Source organism: Zonotrichia albicollis, chromosome 6, assembly GCF_047830755.1.
Source record: "Zonotrichia albicollis isolate bZonAlb1 chromosome 6, bZonAlb1.hap1, whole genome shotgun sequence".
NCBI classification, from domain to species: domain Eukaryota; kingdom Metazoa; phylum Chordata; class Aves; order Passeriformes; family Passerellidae; genus Zonotrichia; species Zonotrichia albicollis.
In genome coordinates, this window is record NC_133824.1 from 2,987,978 (window position 1) to 3,006,676 (window position 18,699).

General features: G+C 41.3%; 1 protein-coding gene across 6 annotated transcripts in view; it reads right to left on the bottom strand.

The window, feature by feature from the left end:
- The window catches only part of KIF26A (kinesin family member 26A), a 97,688-nt gene that overhangs the window by 25,488 nt on the left and 53,501 nt on the right, over window positions 1-18,699 (bottom strand). For 3 of the 6 annotated variants that reach the window (XM_074542278.1, XM_074542279.1, XM_074542280.1), the window contains 2 exons: window positions 12,646-12,831; window positions 2,295-2,478 (listed from right to left, as the gene is read on the bottom strand). In XM_074542278.1, the coding sequence (XP_074398379.1) occupies window positions 2,295-2,478; window positions 12,646-12,831 (370 nt within the window). Of the gene's footprint in view, window positions 1-2,294; window positions 2,479-12,645; window positions 12,832-18,699 lie in introns of those variants that run through there. The other 3 variants (XM_074542281.1, XM_074542282.1, XM_026791202.2) reach the window with 2 other exon arrangements.

The window sequence follows — 18,699 nt, forward strand, 5'->3', positions numbered from 1 at the left end:
TATCAGAGGACCGCAGCACAACTGCCAGTGTTTACTGATTGTCCTCTCCATTTCTGGGATAATTAAAGCAGTGAGGAAGAGAACTAATTGCTTTATTCCTGTCACCCTCATCACGAGACACCAGCTGAGTAAATCTTGATCAGCAGAAGCCAATGAGTAGGAAATAATGGAGAGTGCTAATGCGTAGTGAGCTACATGCCATCAAAAGCTGTTTGGCATTGCTCAGAAAAGATGAAACTATGAAATTTTAGTACTAAACAACACCTATAGAGGAGTGACACTTCTTGGATCACAAGTTCGAAGAATTCAGACAGATGAATTTCATCTGTGCTGACTCATAATTTTTAGAAAAAGCTGTAGTGCCGGAGGGGTTTTTTTTAAGGCAAACAGTGATATTTATAAAGTTGTAAAAGAGGAATGGGTTAAGGGACATTTAGTAGGTCCTGCACTACACTGTGTTTCAGAGATGGCTGAAACACAGTGGGTTTTGAGGAGCATTAAAACTGGTAACTGGACTACTCCATCACCATTTGGATGCTCTAAATCCCAACTCAAGGACTAAAGGGCTGATTCAATTAACAGAGAACTCTTATCCTCTCCAGCAAAGCACAGGATTCTTCCAAATTGTGGTCAACAAGTACTTGGTGAGAAGGACACAGCTGGAGCCCTCACAGAATATGCTGAGTTAGAAGGGACTCAAAAGGATGACTGAGTCCAACTCCTGGCCCTGCAGAGGACCATCCCCAAGGATCACAACAAACAGAATCTTCAATATTCTATGATCCTTGTAGATTTCTTCCAACTCAGGATATTCTGTGATTCTATGCTTTTCATGTTTTCAGCCAAGAGCTAAATAACACACAGTTTGAGGATCAACAGGCAGACATAACCTGTGCTGGAGGAGAAGCTCCCACAGCTGAGCTGATCAGGCTCCTGCCATATCCTTGGAATTCTGGTGCAGCTTTTCCCTTGGAAAGTTCTCTGCTCTACTCACTAATGAAAACAGTAGGCAGAGCACATGACCCAAGGCATATCATCTGTCCTCTGCAATCATGCATTTGATCACAGACTTTGTTTGAAGACACCAGATAAACCAGTGCTTTCCATGAGGTACAAAAGTCATGCTGGGAAGTTCCCCCAGCTGCCCTCAAAGCACAGGAAAAAGGCTGTGGGCTCTTGGCTACACACAGCTGCAGGCACAGAATGCAGAGGCAGTTTTATTGAGCTGTAGGCTCCAGGATATACAATCACACTTTAAAGGAGTTCCGAAGGCAAAGTGTCCCAGAAATGCCAATGCTCCCTTGTTATTCCTGGTGCCAAGTACTGAGTCACACAGAAAAAAAAAAAAAAAAAAAAAAAAAACAGGGACAAGAAATGGGTTTGTTAAAACTCATACATAGAAAGGACATTCCTTAGCAAACCCTTCTCTACCTGGGCATGTCTAATTTACTGTGCCAGGTTTACTGTATTCCATCATTACATTCTCTTTTCTAAGACACTGGAAAAGCAGGAGAAAAAAAAACCAATCCATTTTCCTCTGTGACTTTTCACCTTCTTAAAATAGCCCAAATTTCTCCTTTATTTTCCATTAAGCACAAACTCAGTTAGGAAATACAGAGTATTCTCTGTGAGCAAGTGTCAGCTCCAGGTATTTAAGCTGACAAACTCTTCACATTAATGCTGATTTGTACAGTTACTCTAGGTGCATATTTTAGCTCTCCTGTGCACACTACATACTTCAATTCTATCTTCAAACACTAATCTCTTGTACCCTATGCAAATAAGTATTCAGACTCTGTTGTGTGAGTGATTAAACAGCTATAAATATGAATAAAGCTCCAAGTAATTGGGTTGTATTTTAATTAATTTTAGATAAACTTAGCCCAAATTTTTCATTTCAAAGGTGCTGCATTTCCTGAGTTGGTGAGACTGCTACTTCATTTCCATGTGAAGCAGAGGGAAACAAAGCCCTCTCAGCATTCCCCTTTAACCTGAGCAGAGAGACAGCACCAGCGCCTGAGTCCTGCTGGCAGCACAGAGACTGCTTCTTCCGCAGCTGAAGCCTGTGTGGGCACTGGGTTTGGACCACTGGGTTTGGATGTCAAAGTAAATTTTGACTGTTACTCTTTGCAAAGTCCACTGGAGGCAACAGCACCCAGGCACCCAGTGGATGAGGCTCTCTCTATCCCCAGACCCTTTTCCTGAGTTGATCCAGCTCTGTTCTGGGCTGGAACCTTCCAGCCCAGTTAAAATTTGTCTAGAAAAATATTTTAAAATATTGAAATCAAAGTTACCTTTCCAATGCCAGGGTTGTCCTTGATTTTGGACACAGCTCTCAGAAGGCAGGGTGGTGCTGGGGGAGGACAGAGCTGCAGGATGCCACTAAAGTTAGTGGCATAAATAGAGAAGTCGTGTGTGTGTGGCAGGGGTGGATGGTATTTCTTTCTCTTCGAAGACAGGTTGAGCTTCTGTGCTGCTCTGTATAAAAGTAACAGCAAGAAAGGACAATGTTACTTAGGTGTTAACAGGAAACTGAACCAGACAAACAGATGCTCATTGTCATCACTGCCTGCTTAACAAATCAAGTCATTGCATTCTAATCTGATTTCAGAAGCACAAGCCATCAGGACACTAATAAAGGAAATATGGGTAGAAAAATTACTGGCAAAATATTCAGTTAATTTCTCCACCAACAAAACGTCAATTATAATCTAACTTGTCTTTCTTTCCCCCAACAGCCTGACATCTGAATCCTAAAAAAACTAACATCTCACTGATGTAATAAAAAAATAAAAAAATCCCCTTGTCACTGGCAGAACCAGATGGACTTTGCTGGTAATAACATTATGAAAGTGGTTCTTTGTACTCTACAAGTTACTCAAGGCAGAGGATAGCACTCCAAGTAAGCCAAGCTCAAGATCCTCTCCTGTTGGCTGCACAGAAAATCCTTGGATAACAGGAAATTTCCTTCAAGACAGATTGGTTTTGCCTCCCCAATTCCATTCTTTCGCATTAAAATGGAAAGCTATTAAAAAGACACGCTTTAATGTGCTGAATGATAATGATCCTGCTTTTGAAATGTAGAATTTCAAAACATAAAAGATGAAGAAGGAGCAAAAATTAGAACATACAATTAAAATTGTAACATTCTTCCTTGTGAGTACAAATAGGAACATAATCTGGTTTTTCTGCTATTCCCCATCAGCAGCACCAAACAATATAGCAAGAAACCAAAACAGAAACTCTTCCCTACATCAAAACCCACATGAGAAAATAAAATTCACCCTGAAGAGTGATTATTTTAAGCAGAATAAAATATATATGTTGGCAAGCACATGCTGGGCAGCTGGGCATGGCAATGAGGGTGAAACCTCAGTTCTCTCAAAGTCAAGGAGAGCTTTACCACCTGAAAAGGACACTCGTGATCTGACCCTGAGACTGTCAGTAGACAGTCCCTCCACAGATAAATATCATAAAAGCATCCAAATTGTTACCTTATACCATTCCTTTGAATGGCTGTTGGGGCAGCAGAAGCACAGGGTGTCCCCCTGCCACCATCTGGGGACCTGCTGAGACCACACTGCTGATGCCAGCAGGTCTTTTGGGGACAAACCACTATTCTGCTCCATGCTTGCAGGATAAGGGCTTGTCACTTTGAACAAATTAGTAAGTATCTTTATAAAATGACTACTTTATATTTTCATCATGTCTTTCAGCCCATATCTCCAAGTACTTTTCAGTGAGATCAAACTGGCACTAACATCTGTGATGTATTCTAAGCACAGACCCATGGAGAAACCAAGGCAGTGTTTGCTGTCATAATGAATTAAGGGTAAATCTAGAACCCCAACCTTGCCATGTATCTTGTCATCACTGTCAGGCAGCCTCAGGCTTAGTCAGCCTAGTAAGCTGATCAGAGAGGGAAACTGCTCCTTTGCTTATATTCACTGTAGGTGAGAAATTAACACTGAGATTAAATGAAAATATTGACACCAAGAGCAGAAGGGCTGCACAGTTTCTTCCAGATGCACTATTGGCTTCAAGTGAGCAACGGTACAAAAAACTGACTGTGTCTGAGGAGCAAAACTGGGCACTTGAGTACTTGAGTTAAAATTAGACAGCTAGTTAGTACAACAGCAGGACTCTCAGTACAGATCTCCAAAATTCCCAGTCCTTTTCTCTATATTCCAAAACTTGTGTGTGTGTTAAACTCCTGAACCTTTTTATTTCAACTTTTGCAGATGCAGACCCCCTACATGCTTCCTTCTCCCTATACAAACACTACAGTATTTAGAAAAAGACAAAGATTTGTGTGATGAAAAAATGAAGCTCTAGTTCCAAACTCAGAGGGAGCCCAAAGCCACTGTCTTTTGAGGAACAAGCTGGACTTTTGCCTTTGAGGAAAGAAGCAGCTTTTAACTCCTACTGCATCCTGAAACCAGCAGGAACTGCATCCCACAGTGAAGCAAAACACCACAAGCATGGGATTATACAGAACCTCAAGAGTTTGGTGGCAATGAGAACTGATTTAACTGACTAAATCTCAAATCTCCTTGCTAATACTTCATTCAGTAGGAAAACATATGCTGAAATAGGACACCAGGAACACAGTTGCACAGCTTCACTGTGGTTGCAGCTGCACATTTAAAGCTGTAATGCCTCCTAAATTATATGCAGCTTTACTGTGCAGTAAAGAGTCTCTACCTGTTGGCACTGTCATTGTGGAACTCAAGACAGTCATTAGCATCTATCTCCAAGTACCAATTAACAATCCTGCTTATTATTTAATTGTCTTGTTGATTAATATGAAAGATAATGTTTATTTTCTTGTTTACATGCTATGATCCCTTGTTGAAATTATAAAAACTCCTCAAGAGAATGTCTTCAAAGTGCAATCAAGATATACATTAAATCCTGATGAAATAATTACTCCTGCAACAGATCTGGCTGAAGGAGCTCCTCTGGGAAACATACATGAAAGAGAATGAGATACAAAGGACAAATTTACTCAGGAATTGTGTGTTCAAGCAGCTAACTGCTGTTAAGCACTACACTCAGTGACTAACTGCACCCAAAAAGGCCAAACTAAGCAAGGCATATAAAAAATGAACAGGAAATGCCAGTTTTTAGAAGTACAGCATTTCTCAAAGTACCTCAGCAGCACATTTGTGAGACATTTTGATAAGCAGATCCAAGATACTGAATCTGTTACTAATTGCCTTAACTTGTGCACCAAGACAGAGCCACTTTCAAACTGGTTCACTGACAGTGTGTGTAACCTTCCTGCACCTTCACTGTTCAAAGGACAGTGGCATATGCTACCTAAAGCAATTAACTCCTGTAGTGCTGATAAATCCTCTTCCTGTGAGTCTGGAGGGCGATGATTTTACTAAGAAATTTGGCAAAGGGACTGTTGATGTCCATGTGAGATAACAGGAAACTGAAAGCAGAGGAACTGGAGTAGCTGTAGTAGAAAATAATCAGTGCTTTGATGGGCAACCAGCCAACTGCACTAATAATCATGTGTGTGGTTCACACTTAAAAAGCATCTCTTGTCAGGTAACAGTGCACAAAGCTTAATTACAACCTCTCTGCGCTTGGATGCAAGAATGGCTTTGTCTGACATTAAAACAAGGTTATTTCTGGAGTTGGAACACCACAGACAACTTGCAAATGCAGTATCAAACAGCTTGCTGGGTTTGATTTTGTTTGTTGTTTTGAGTTTTTTTTCTAAAAGGAAAAGGGTGAGGATCTAATTGAAAGCAAAGGACAATTTACGAAAAACAAAACATCACTATCAAACTGCGGACTATGAATATGAATTCAAGTACTAGTCATCCTCAGCTCCTATAAAAAGCACAGTCAGTTCTTTACAGAAAGCCAGTTGGGCAGCCCCTTTCACATGCTCTGCTTGGGCTCCTGGACAGGTCCAGGCAAAGAGCACCACAGAAACACTCATCAGTCCCTACGTGCTTCTTGCAGAACAAACAATACACTTGGTGGCATGCCAGCCACCTACTCATTAGGCCAAAATATAGGCCAAGCTGGTCTGGACATGGGCCCAAATGAATCAAGCAAAATCCAACTTCAGAAACCTCTTTACTTCAGTAAAATTCACGAGAGGATGCATTTACATGGAGCCAGTCCTGAGACACTCCAGAGTGCCAGACCTTCTGCGGTCCTTATCCAACAACACATTTCTGAATTTACACTTAAGTTTTCAGTTGTGTCTTTTCTCCAGAATTTCCATTCCTCAGGGGGTATTTGTTCCATGGAGACAGGGCTGGAAAAGCTCTCCTAAACTGAGTCCTTTTTGCCTAGCACCACAAAGAACTCAGGCTGATACCAGATCACTTTCTGTAGGGTGTCCGATTTTCGGCTGTTTGGATGGCCTGGAAAGGCCCGGGATGGCCTTGGGGCAGCCCGCGTTTCAAAGGAGGAGAAGAGGCTTCAGTTCTTTTCTCGGTCTCAGTGTTTATTAATTGTTTATCTAAAAGATTTTCTCTCGGCCCGACAGAGCTCTGCTCAGCAGCCAGCCATGAGCACACTCTCCTGCCCTCCGGGCGGTCACCTATCTTTATACCCAAAGTTATGTATACAATATTTATCATTTTTCCCCAATACCTTTCACCCTTATTGCCCAGTGCACTTTTAGTAATGACCAATCCCAAAGTGCCACCATCACCACAGAAGATGGAGGAGAAGAAGAAGAAGAAGAAGGACAGGACACGCCCCAATTCCTCCATCTTACTTCTCTAAACCCCCCTGTACAGAAATCCTAAACCCTGTGTTTCACTCTCTAATTAACTAATCCCTTCACCATTCACTCCGGTGAAATCCTCCTATCCTCATACAGGTGTCGTCTCCTGTGTAGGATCAAAGTCCAGCCACCAGACACTTCTGGCAACATTCCAGGACTCCCGAGCCCCCCAAGGGTGGTCTCGGTGACTCGGCACCTCAGTCCTGAGGTGCTGAGATACCACAGTAGGGAGCCTAGTTTGGTGCCACGTCCATTGCCTGACCTGCTTCTTTTTCTCAAATTTAATCTTGCACAGGATTAGCACCACAATGGGCTGCCTGACGTTGTTCAGTATCAACTTCTGTTTCCTCCCAGGGTAAATTATGATCTTTAGGGAATTCTACACAAAATGTAAGCATTACAGTCATTTGTTTCTCCGGGCCTGTGCCAAACATTTGTCATAGCTCTGTTAAGAGTTTTACACTTTCCACCTATCTTCTCTCTCCCCATTCAGCCCGCACAACCACTGCTCTACAAAACACTCTTACAAGGGAAACTAAACCCCACACTCTCCTGCTTTTCTTCCAATTATAGCATGAGAGACATCCCTGGATATTGCTTTTGCCTCCAGCTGTGAGATCTACAGTCTGCATTTTGCTTAACTCTTTCCCTCTTTAATAGAAGATGTCTTTTAAGACACTCTGGAGAGTTCTTTCCTCATAGCTAGGTGTCATGGTAGAAAATAAAACTAATATATGACACATGCAGGGGCACTCAAATATCAAATGACAAGGGACAGTCTCTAACCTGCTCTTTCCCCCACACGATTTACAGATTACTAGGTTTTCTGCCATGCATGGATGAGACCAGTGAGGAAAACCACAGCCAGATCAATTACATAATGCTCAGCATCTAGGGAACAAGGCTGTGCAACAACAGTAGCTACAAAGCCTGCTCGCTGAGCGAGCCATGCCATTTTTAATTTTAAATTCTGCCTATGTTGTTAGCATGACATTTCAGATATTCTGATGTACAGCAAGCTGCTTCTAGCTTACACTCCCTGCACACATTCTGCACATGATAGCTGTGAAAGTAAACAGCACAATTTAAATCCCTCAAGCACTCCTTCTGAGCATAATTTCTCAAAAAAAAAAAAAAAAGGAAAATTAGATTTGAAACTTTCATAACTATGTAAAGTTATAATTTTTTTTCTTAAAACTTTGTGAATTTTATTAACCTTCAGAAGGAAGAGAACTATGAAATATACTTTGGGACCTACTATAAATCAGTTAATTGAGATAAAGGAAGAGGACTTACTGGACATAGTGCATTTATGGACAAACTGCCACAAGTCAGAAATAGAACTGCAACTCCTGCTTTCCATTATTAAGCTCCACTGACAAGAATAATAAAAGAAACCTTCTGTACATTCACTTCAACATGACTCATTAAATATTAACAGTTTTAGTGTTCTTGGCCAGTCTTATCTTTCAGAGATCACTATCATTATTCACATTGTGAAAATGCTGAAGGGCTTCACTGAAAGGGTCAAGGCCAGACAAGTGCAGAGTCCAAGCCTTAAATATCCTGAACTCTGGACTTTACACAAGAGTATGCTTACTCAAGACTTTTGCTTTGACCTTGACAGACATCATGGAAGTGATTTTTATCCTGATTCTGAGCCATCTCCTAAGTTTGGAAAATTATGGATGCAGGCTTATACTGAGAACCAGTCGGCTTCAAAGCAAAGCTTTCCCAAACTTTCCCAGTTCTCAGCACAACAAGGCATAAATCCCCCCACATAACCAATATCCCAATCTTTTCCTGCTGCCAACCAGCTCCAAAGGAAGCAGTGGGAAAGTCACAGCCTGTCATCCTATCTGCAGTTCCAGTTATTGTTTCCTTAATCACTCATCAAAACAGGCAACAAATAGACGGATGTCCTACAATACATCCTCCAGCACCCTGTCCCAAGCCTTCCACAACTCGCAGCATAAACTTGGTTGGCATTATTATTTTTATTATTGCTATTGCTATTGTTTGATTTGCAGTTCAAAAACTAGAAAGGTAGCACAATGAAAAAAAAAATGCAGCTGCTACTCAAAACCTCAAGCAAAATTAAAAACCAACAAGGTATCTGTTTCCACTAACAGCATTCACCTTGGAAAACATAATGAGATCTAAGAGAAAACCAGGAATACCTAAATACATCATGAAGGTTTGGAAAGGACAGGCACCATTTATCTGTTTTTCTAGAGTAAATTTTGTCCAAGAAGCCACTTATAAAGGATATGATAAGCTTTGAGGGTTTGGTCTCTTCTCCCCCAAGCTTACTAGGTTCCTGTGATGGATGTCCAATTTCTGGAAGACATAACACTTTCCCCACTTCTTACCATTACACAAGTTCCGCACTAAACCTTTGTTCGCTTAGCTGTCCTAACAATGTTGCTGAGAAGCACTGCCAGGAAGAACAAACAATTAATGTTCCTTATTTCAGTGTTGTGACTTCCTCAATAAATAATTAGTTCATCTGGATCACAATGCACAGCCTCAAACAATGGCATTTTTATAATGGGTGAGGGTAATAAAGTTTCAATAGAAACCCATTATTCTGAAACATTCCAAAATGTCAAACCATATTTAATATTTCAAGGATGTTACCTCACCAACAGTGTGAGAGCAAGTATCTCCAATTTGAGACAAAGTTCATGCCTTGCCTCATGCACATAGCATAATCTTGCAATTCAGACTTGAATTTCAGCCTCTCACTTTGACCTTGTAATTTTCTCTCACTATCTCTTATTAAAATCAGCAAGGCAGAAATAGAAATCAGCAATGTTGACATATGAGGAACATCACCGTCTCACAGTTTTTTACATGACAGTTTTTAACTACTCTTAGAAAATTCACATCTCGTGTCTCCCATTCCTTATTTTCCCCCACCTCACCAGCAGACCTGCAGAGGAGCTTATTTCCACCTCCTGCAGCAGCTGTTACCTGGATGAAAACTACTACCACACCAGAGTCAGTCTTCTCTTTCCAAATTAAGAAGTCCCAATCCTTCCAACCTCTCCTAACAGGTCAGGCTTGATTTCTGACCATCCTTGTTGCCTGTCCCCAGCTCTATTCACACTCCATGAAGTATGGAATAAAGGCTTTGTGCATCAGTGAGCAATAATCAAGGCTCACCTGAATTCAGGCACAGTGCAGGCCAAGCAAAGCCACTTTGGGATAAACTCAAAACAATCTCCAGAAGATGAGAACCTAAAACAAACCTGCAAGGTATTCCTGACATCAGAGGAGCTCCCTCATGCTGTAAAGATCCAAGAGATGGTCCCTCCACTCAGCTGTTTATTAACTTAACAGCAGCAACCAATCTAGCTCATCTTCAAGCATTCAAGCAATTTGCATACAGGTAGCCAAGAAGAAAATTTCACCACACTTCTCTGTAATTTTTCCCCAAGTTTAAGAAACACCAAAGGGCAGATCCTCACAAGCACTGACAATTGCACTCCAGCCATTTTTCCTGCTCTCCCAAACCAGTGGCTTCTGAGGTTGTTGCTACAAAATTGTCACTTCCACGTTCTCTTCAGCTTGTAGATTTAAGACATTTTTCTGGCCAAAGAACATTGCTTCAGCAGCCAGAATCAGTGTTCAGGAACTTCAGGACTTATATATATATATATATATATAGATATAGATATGTAAATATATCAGAATAACAGCTAGTCACAGCAGCCTGCCACATACCATTTCCAGCTCTGCTCACTAAGGATGTTAAACAAAGCAAGAGCAGATGAACATATTGCTGCACTTCCACACTTGCTGTTTACAACTGTACCATATGACAAACTGCTGAAAACCTGGGTAGGTTAATCTTTAAGTAAGCAAGACTGTCAGCACTTAATACAGAAATATGTCAGTTCCTGGGCTGCACACTGCATGGATAGCTGTGCACTGAAAATACAACTACCTGAATGTCAGCAATATTTCCCCACTCTGTTTCATGAGCTAACTGAGCTAAAGCAGGCAGAGCCACATCAATCTAAGCTCACTCCTTAGGCAAAAGAAAAAGTTGGGCTTATTTGCCAGCAAGACACAGATGCATGAAATAGTCAGGTTGAGCAAAATAGAATTTCAGTCTCATTTGTATTCTGTCAAGAAAAAGTAAGAAAGACATTTTTAAAACTACAAAGTAATGCAATGAACAAGAAACAATGGTGTTAACTAGGCCTTCACTACTGAAGTAACACTGAAATTGATTACTTAAAATTTTGCTTTGCAGTATCAGCTCCTGGTATACAAAAATCATTCTGCTCATTCAAGCTGCTCCAGGGAAGAGGCAGATGTATTTGCAAGTGGAAAAGATGAGAGATTAAATACATGACATGGCTAACAAGGGCTCATCTGAAACACCAGATTCAGACAAATATCTGACAGGAAAGAGAAGAACCAAAAGAGGGGAAATTCAGTATCTCCATGTTCCTGACTGCATATAGTGGTCTGAACACAAGGTACCATCTGTGAATACAATGCCTTCTTTACAATAAATGCTCTGAGGTGGGTTACATTTTCCTGTTACCTTCCTTTGACCCAACACACCATCTCCACAGATATACCTTTCTCATCAATTCCAGATCCCTCAGTTCCATATTTTATTGCACATCTAAAAAATCCACAGAGGATCCATTCCCACTTCAGCTGAGTTTTATTTCAGATGCTTAGTCAAAGGCTTGACACCTATACTGCCAAGCAAATAACTTCTCAGGGGGGCAATTACTTATTCCTACTGTTAGTGAGTTAAATGGTCACTGACAGCACTAAATGATGCAGTGAAAATCATCCAAGTACAGAAGTGGTATGCCTATAAAATGAGTATTTTTAAACAGAGGAGGGACACATGGGCTTCTAAACCCAGGGTTACTATGATTTATTTAACTGACATCAGTTCTGAAGTGATATTTCTCAGAGGTATAACAGGCTGATACTGCAGGGCCCTTTAAAATAGCACTTAGCAGGAAAATTTGAGATGCATATTTTTCCATCACTGCAGATGGAGAGATCTGACTATTTCTGACCCAAAGACAGTAACTTCAAATTTCAGTAAAAATGAGCAACTCATAAAGACCTGCTTGAGAAACATTATCCAACAATATTCTGAAGCTTGCCCTGAAGTCCAGAAAGCTTCACTAATAGCATTTAGATTAGATTTATTATATGCTGATTAACATCCATTGAGTCCTTTCCTCCAGAGGCCAAGTGCTTCTTAATAAGTGAGCTGCAACACTGAGGACACAAAAAGCCAAACAAAGCAGAAAGCAAACCCATCAGCAGCACTAACTAATGATGAGCGAGACACTGGCTAAGCTTTTTGAAATGTCCTGCCAAAAGAAACATCTTCCATATCCAGCAGGAAGGATGAAGGGAGTTTTAGAAAGCCAAAATTCAGTATTTCATAGAATATAAAAAAGTAGCATCAGGGTAATCCCGCAGTTGATCAAGCACTGCAGCTATAGTGCTGGTGCATTGTTTTGGCTTGACATTTTATTTTTGCAATAAATGATAATGTGGGATGTCTTGTTTTGCGACAAGCACAAGCAAGCAAAGCAGCTTAGCTCTGAAAAGAGACAGTGACACTTCAAAGTCCATCTGCCCTGCAAACCACATCCTGCACACCATAAACTGAATGTTAGAGTGACTCAAAGTTAGCCACAAAAATGAAATCTTCAATTAACTATCAGTCTGATTTAAAACTATTTCACCTGCTAAGTCTCCCTGTCTTAAAAATGGTATTAAAATAGTTAAATATGCTGTTGGAAGAGTCTGAAAGTCACTAATAAAGTTGTAAAAACAGGTGCAAACTGTCAAATTACATCCCCACAGGAAAGTCACCATTATCATTTTACCTATGGAATGCTCCGTTCCCAGTGCAGAAAAACCACCAGTGCAGCTGCCACTGCTGCCAGGCTGAGGAGCCCCAAATAACGGAGTCAGAGCAAGTGCTGGTGTTCAGGAGTCCAGGAACCAAAAAAGCAGCCAGACTGGGAGGGCTGGGCTGAGGGGGAGGCAGGAGAAGTGCTCCTCTTGACAAGCTAGGAAGGGCAGAAAGAAAGGAAAAAATCCAAGGGGGAAGAGACACGCTGGTAGCTAGGCAGCAGTGAGATTCCACACGCTCAGGAAAACAGAATAATCAAGTGCATTCAGCTAGGGAGGAAGGGGAAAATAAAGGGTCATATAGAAAAAAAAAGGAAAAAAAACCAAATAAAATTAAGGGAGAAAATATTAAGTCCAGGTGAACAGAAGATCCAAGAGAGGACAAAGTAAGAAGAAATATCTGCACGACTTCAATCAAGCACTTCAGATCTTTTCCTAGTTTAAAATCCACTGACCACCATTTATGCTCACAAATAAATGCAAACCTTGGTAGCTCTTAAGGTATAGATTCTCCTGTACTTGTGGGCACATCTGTTTTAAATAAGTCTTCTTTTCTTTTCCTCATGGGCATCAACAATGCCTCAGTATATAGAGCTAATCCAAGACCCAACCACTGCAACCACGGTCTGCACTGAACCATCTACAGCAGCTCAAAAAGTCACAAAAAGTCACCACATTTCCTGGCAGGGCTGCCTCTGCTGCTCCAGAACCTCTTGTATTATCATTCATCAAGGCACTCAGGGCTGACAAAAATCAGGCTTTCTCAGGTGTGGCCTCAAATTATAAAGATCTTTAAGGTTTTTGGTCAGCAGAAAACACTGGAAGTGCTTTGTGCCCCAATTCTGCTTCTGCTCTCAAGCTGTAGTTAAGACCTAGAGCATCCTCTCCAAACTCCTGACCTCATTACATGGTCCCCACATTACTGGATCCATTTTTCCCTCTCTTTTCTACCTCTTCCCTTTTTATATTTCTTGCCGATCTGGTTGGCACCAGGTTCCCTCCTTGCTTTATTCTGCCACCTCCTGCCCAGTCCAGCCTGCTCCCACACAAGTCCTAGAGCCTGTGCCATCCAACAGAGGCTTCCACTTCCAAATGTCTCCCTGACACTGCTGTCTTGCATGATCTCTCCCATGATCCCTAACACTCCATATAGGAGCTCTGTCCTCCAAAGCAATGACTCACAGATGCCCAGTCCTGCTTCACCACCCAGTTCCCTCTGAGACTCTGTCAAACCCTCACCCTGGGCTCTCCACCTTGGCTGATCTTCAGTGCCTCCCCCTTCTAAATCAACAGGCATACCCTGACCCCAGATCTGTTGCTCTTTGGGACCCTTTCGTGCTTTGGATAGTGTTCTAACTCAGCACTATTCATGTCCAAACTCTCCTTTCCCCTCTTCTCTCAGCTGCTCCAGGTTCCTCACCTGTCCCTTTGCTGAAGCCCAGCTCAGTGTCTCATCTCACAGCATCACAGCTGAGCTGTTCCTAGCAGGGAGCCTGGCTCACCACGCACCAATAATGCAGTGTGTAAATGCATGATGCTGTATTAGCAGTGATACCAGTAATGATGTTCTGCTGTTAAACACGCTGTCCTGAGAGTCACTTGTGCTTCCAAGAACAAAGCCTAATAAATTCAGGCTTATCTCCTAATTTATCCTCCTCATGGGCTAACGTGAAATGGGATATACCTAAAGCACACACTCTTTGTTTGTCCTTAATTATAGGCACTATTATGCTGCCACAGCAACTAGGAAAGCTTAAGCTGCCCTAAGTGACACAGGATACTGCACAAAGCCTCACACCCTGCCCCATCCCCTGTCCCCACAGCACACTGGGAGACCTGTGGGTCACATTTGCTCTCTGGGGACAGGGAGCAGCCACATTCCAGCAGCGTGGCACAGCACAGGAGAGACAAGGCCAGCCCTGTGACACCTGCTCCCTCTCTGTTTGCACATCTTGCTCTCCCTGGCTCCATGCAGAGAGCAATAGGGGGACAGGAGGGCATCCCTCTCCAGCCCCACACATCCCCCTGCAGGGATCAGGCTGCTCCAGTCCTCTACTCTAAATCCAGAGTAAGGACTCATTAAGAAGGAAATATTAATTATGTATTTGGTTGCCCCTGAAACAGCTGGATGCTCCATTTCATCTGAACATCCACAGCTCCAAATTTCTCAGCCACCACTCCTGAGCAGTGACCAAATGGTAGCAAGACAAAGTGGAGCTTTTGGGGCTTTCAACAAGGAAGGGATGGTGCACTGAGGGGCTGCTGGGCTGCATTAATGCCATCACATCCCTGAGGAGCCCTGCAGCTCCTATGGCACTGTGAAACAGGGACAAACCATGCACGGGGTTTGAGTGTATCTGCCAGCAAAGCAGCCCTAATCAGGAAGGGCTTGTACCCCACTTTCTGAGGTCACTAGTTCAAATTAAATTTTCCCACATCACATCAACACAGGTTTTCTTGGGTGTGGGCTGTGCTTACTGAGGGAGCTTTAACAAGTGACTCTGCTTCTTCTCTTGACCCGTGATTCATCAAGAATTTACTGTGGTTACCTGCAACTACAGCAGAGATTTCTGTTTCAGCCTCACAGACCAGCTTAACTACCACAGGTCAGCATAAAAATCTCTAACTCAGGATCCAATGAATCACAGATTTTCTTCACCTTTTGATGAACTGCTACTTATTCATAACCCAGTTATTCATATTATCTGTCAAAGAGGTTTAATTTGTGCCAGTTCTGCACAAAGCCAGTATACCGGTGCACCCAGCAGGGTACTGAGCAGAAGTTTACAGCTGTTAAATCCAGGGAACTGTGAACTACATTATGAGCTTAGAAGAAATATAATTCTTGCTTTTAACAGGACAGAGAATGACAGGCTGAAGTGATTTACCTAGAAACATCTTAAACATGGCAACTTATTAAAAAAAAATATGTTCATCTTTTTTTTTTCTTTTTTCCCCTGCATTAAATTCTGAAAGTACCGATAGTCATGGAATAATCAGGTTTAACAGGTTAGCAGTAATATATGCCTCAAGTGTTCCTAATACATCATAATCTTCTTTCACAGAATTTGCATCACTGTCAAACTGAACTACTGATTTTCAGTTGATGCTTTTAACATGTTTCTATGGTTACTTTCCAAGGTCGCATCAGAGAAGCCTGAACAGCAGTTCAGAAAGACAAAAGGCATTTTGCATCTTTCACCATACTAAATAATTTATGAAAGTTAAGGCATCCTCAAGGAAAAAAAAATCATAAAAGAATAGGTTCTGAGGTTATTTTCTTTACAACAGTTTGAAGCACAGCAAAATCAATATCTCTACAAAAGCTTTCAAGATGGGACTATTTGACTAATGTTCCATATGGTACAAAATGCTAAAGAACACATTCTAAGTTTAGATCTATAGGCACAAGCCTACATGAACTGCATGAATGGACTTTAAAGCAAAATGTGGACATCTAATTTGCTGCCAGCAGCTTCATCTTTTAAATTAGGCACTGAGGCATTGTCTCAGTACACTACATTTAAAAGATGCAAAAATAAAACTGAAAAAAATGAAGTAAAACTAGTAATGTCAAGGTTTATTATTTCCACCATTTCTTATTCAAAGTCACACAGATTTCATCTGTCCCCTAAATGTTACAAATTTTGACTAGTATAATGAAAGCTTGTACATAAAATATCTGAATTCTCTGCCTACCACTACACTAGATCAGAGTTTATTGGAACTAATTGAAGTGTCTAAGGCTTGGAACAAAAACACATTAGTCATTTAGTGGTTGTGCTAATATTGCTATGCCTTTCCTGCAGTTTCATTAGATACAAACTGCTTCAATACCCTAATCATATGCTCAGTCACAGCACAATCAGGACACAGAGTACTGACAAGCTGTCCCACCATGCCTAAAGCTGATAAGGTGTCTGCTCTATGAGTAACCTCAATTATTGACTGTATTTTATGGTCAATCTAATGACCAAATGCTTATCAGTGAACCATCAGGTGCCTGTAATAGGATAGTGACCCTTAGTTTATATGTACCATTACTGCTCATTAGTGAATAATTAGATTCTTTAATCCAAATTCACAGGCATTAAAATAGGATGGAATATCCTGACTCCAGTAAAAGACAACTATGCTTATTTTAACTCTTCAGATGTTCAATTACATTACTCAGAGATTGTATATTTTGTTAAGAAAATCTGCTTTCAAAAAGCATATCATGTGCAATGTTTTATATCATGCCTAAATTGACACAGCTTTTCCAAACATGCAGGAAGATGATGAGAGAGGAAAGATAATGGGTGTGATTCACCACTGTGATTCTCTGGATTTATTATTATAAATGGTTTTAATTCTGCAAAGCCCAGCAACATTGCAAATAATTTAGAAACCTGAAAACTAGTGAGTGCTATGTTTGGAAGATTAACTTTTCAAACCAAAGCAGGTGGATACAAGGGAAAGGAGTTTCAACTATACAGTTATTTCCCTATTTCAAAGGCAGCAGTCCCACAGCAGCAAATGCAAACCAGTTTGAAAAGATCAACATCAAACAAGGTGAGAATTTCAGAAGAGGGACTTAATGCAGTTTGTCTTCTGCTCAGTGCTGCTCAGGGTTGCTAGCTTAGATACATATTTTCTTCTAAACAGTTTTGATTCCTCCTCACTGCCTTGTCACTGCTCAAATCTTCCTTCCAGCTTGTGCACTGAGGGCAGGTAAAAACACCACAAACACCACCCCCCAGCCAGCTGCACAGCCACTGCTGCCACCACTGTCACCAGCACGGAAATGGCACGTTAATGGTGACAGCTTCGATTTATTGGGGGTCTGGATTCTTCTCCCAAGGGAGTGGTATTTTCTCTTTTGTCAGAGAGCCCATTAACCTCTTCCCAAGTGCATGCCCATTCTCCTCCTTGCTGCCCTTCTCCTGCCTGATCTTTTACACCATTTCCCGTCTTCCCCCCATGTTCGCGTGACAAGAAACCCCAACTTTGCTATAAAGCTTATTACAGCTTTATAACAAAATATGCCAATATTTACTTAGCTGCAAGCACAGCCCACAGAAGGGTCCTACAACTATCTCACATATTTTCCCTTAGTAATATAAAGTTTGTTCAGGTTCCTTATACAAAAAACCCACCTGGAAACAGGTGTAAAGTGTGGAGCACTAGGCAAGGCACAGTTCATTCCCCACCAAGGGACAAAGCCAGCTGCATTCTTCTTAAATCTGAAGAATGCAAGAATAAACTTCTCTTGAAATGTAAGGGTGAACTGGGAGTCTCCTCACAGCCATCCATGAACATAAGCTGTGCTTTTTGCCCTGGCTTTCTCGTTCTGCCAGTGACCTACTGAGAATCTCCATTTTCTGCTAAATCCTCTGGTAACACAACCACTGAGTAATGTCTGGCAATTTGCTTGCGTGACACAGTCAGATGTTAATCAAAGCTTTCCTCCTTCTGTGACAGATCACAGTGAGGAAAAAAGCTTAAAACTGATTTAATTTCTTAATACGCTTCTGTCTGCTGTCTTTAATATTTGGCTTTGATTTCGAATACTTAGTGCTTCTCTGCATTTCTTGGTAATGAATAAAATACTTTTTTTTTTTAAAGCAGAACATAATTAAGCTTGAAGAAATTAAATATGACATTCAAATGAGAAAGAGCTTTGGATGAATATGCAGATTTGGGCTGCACACATGCTTAAAAAAATCAGTGCATTCCCTGCAAAGAATATCTTAAAGATACTCATTTTAACCATGGGGGCCTCTTATGCCCAGGTATCCTTTTTGTGGCATCTCTTAGCTAAACTTTTCCAAGTGAGGACATGAACTCTCTGTCCTGTCTTCAGAGTTTGTGACCTTACAAATACAAAACTGATTCTCATCAAGGAACAAACTGGAGAAAAAAACCAAAGCAACTAACCAAAAAAATCCAGCATGGATCTCCCTTCCCAGGCACAAAAGAGTCCACAAGCAAGAGCGTAAAGGTGTTATTTCAGCAAACAGAAACTCCAGTTTTAATGTGAAAAA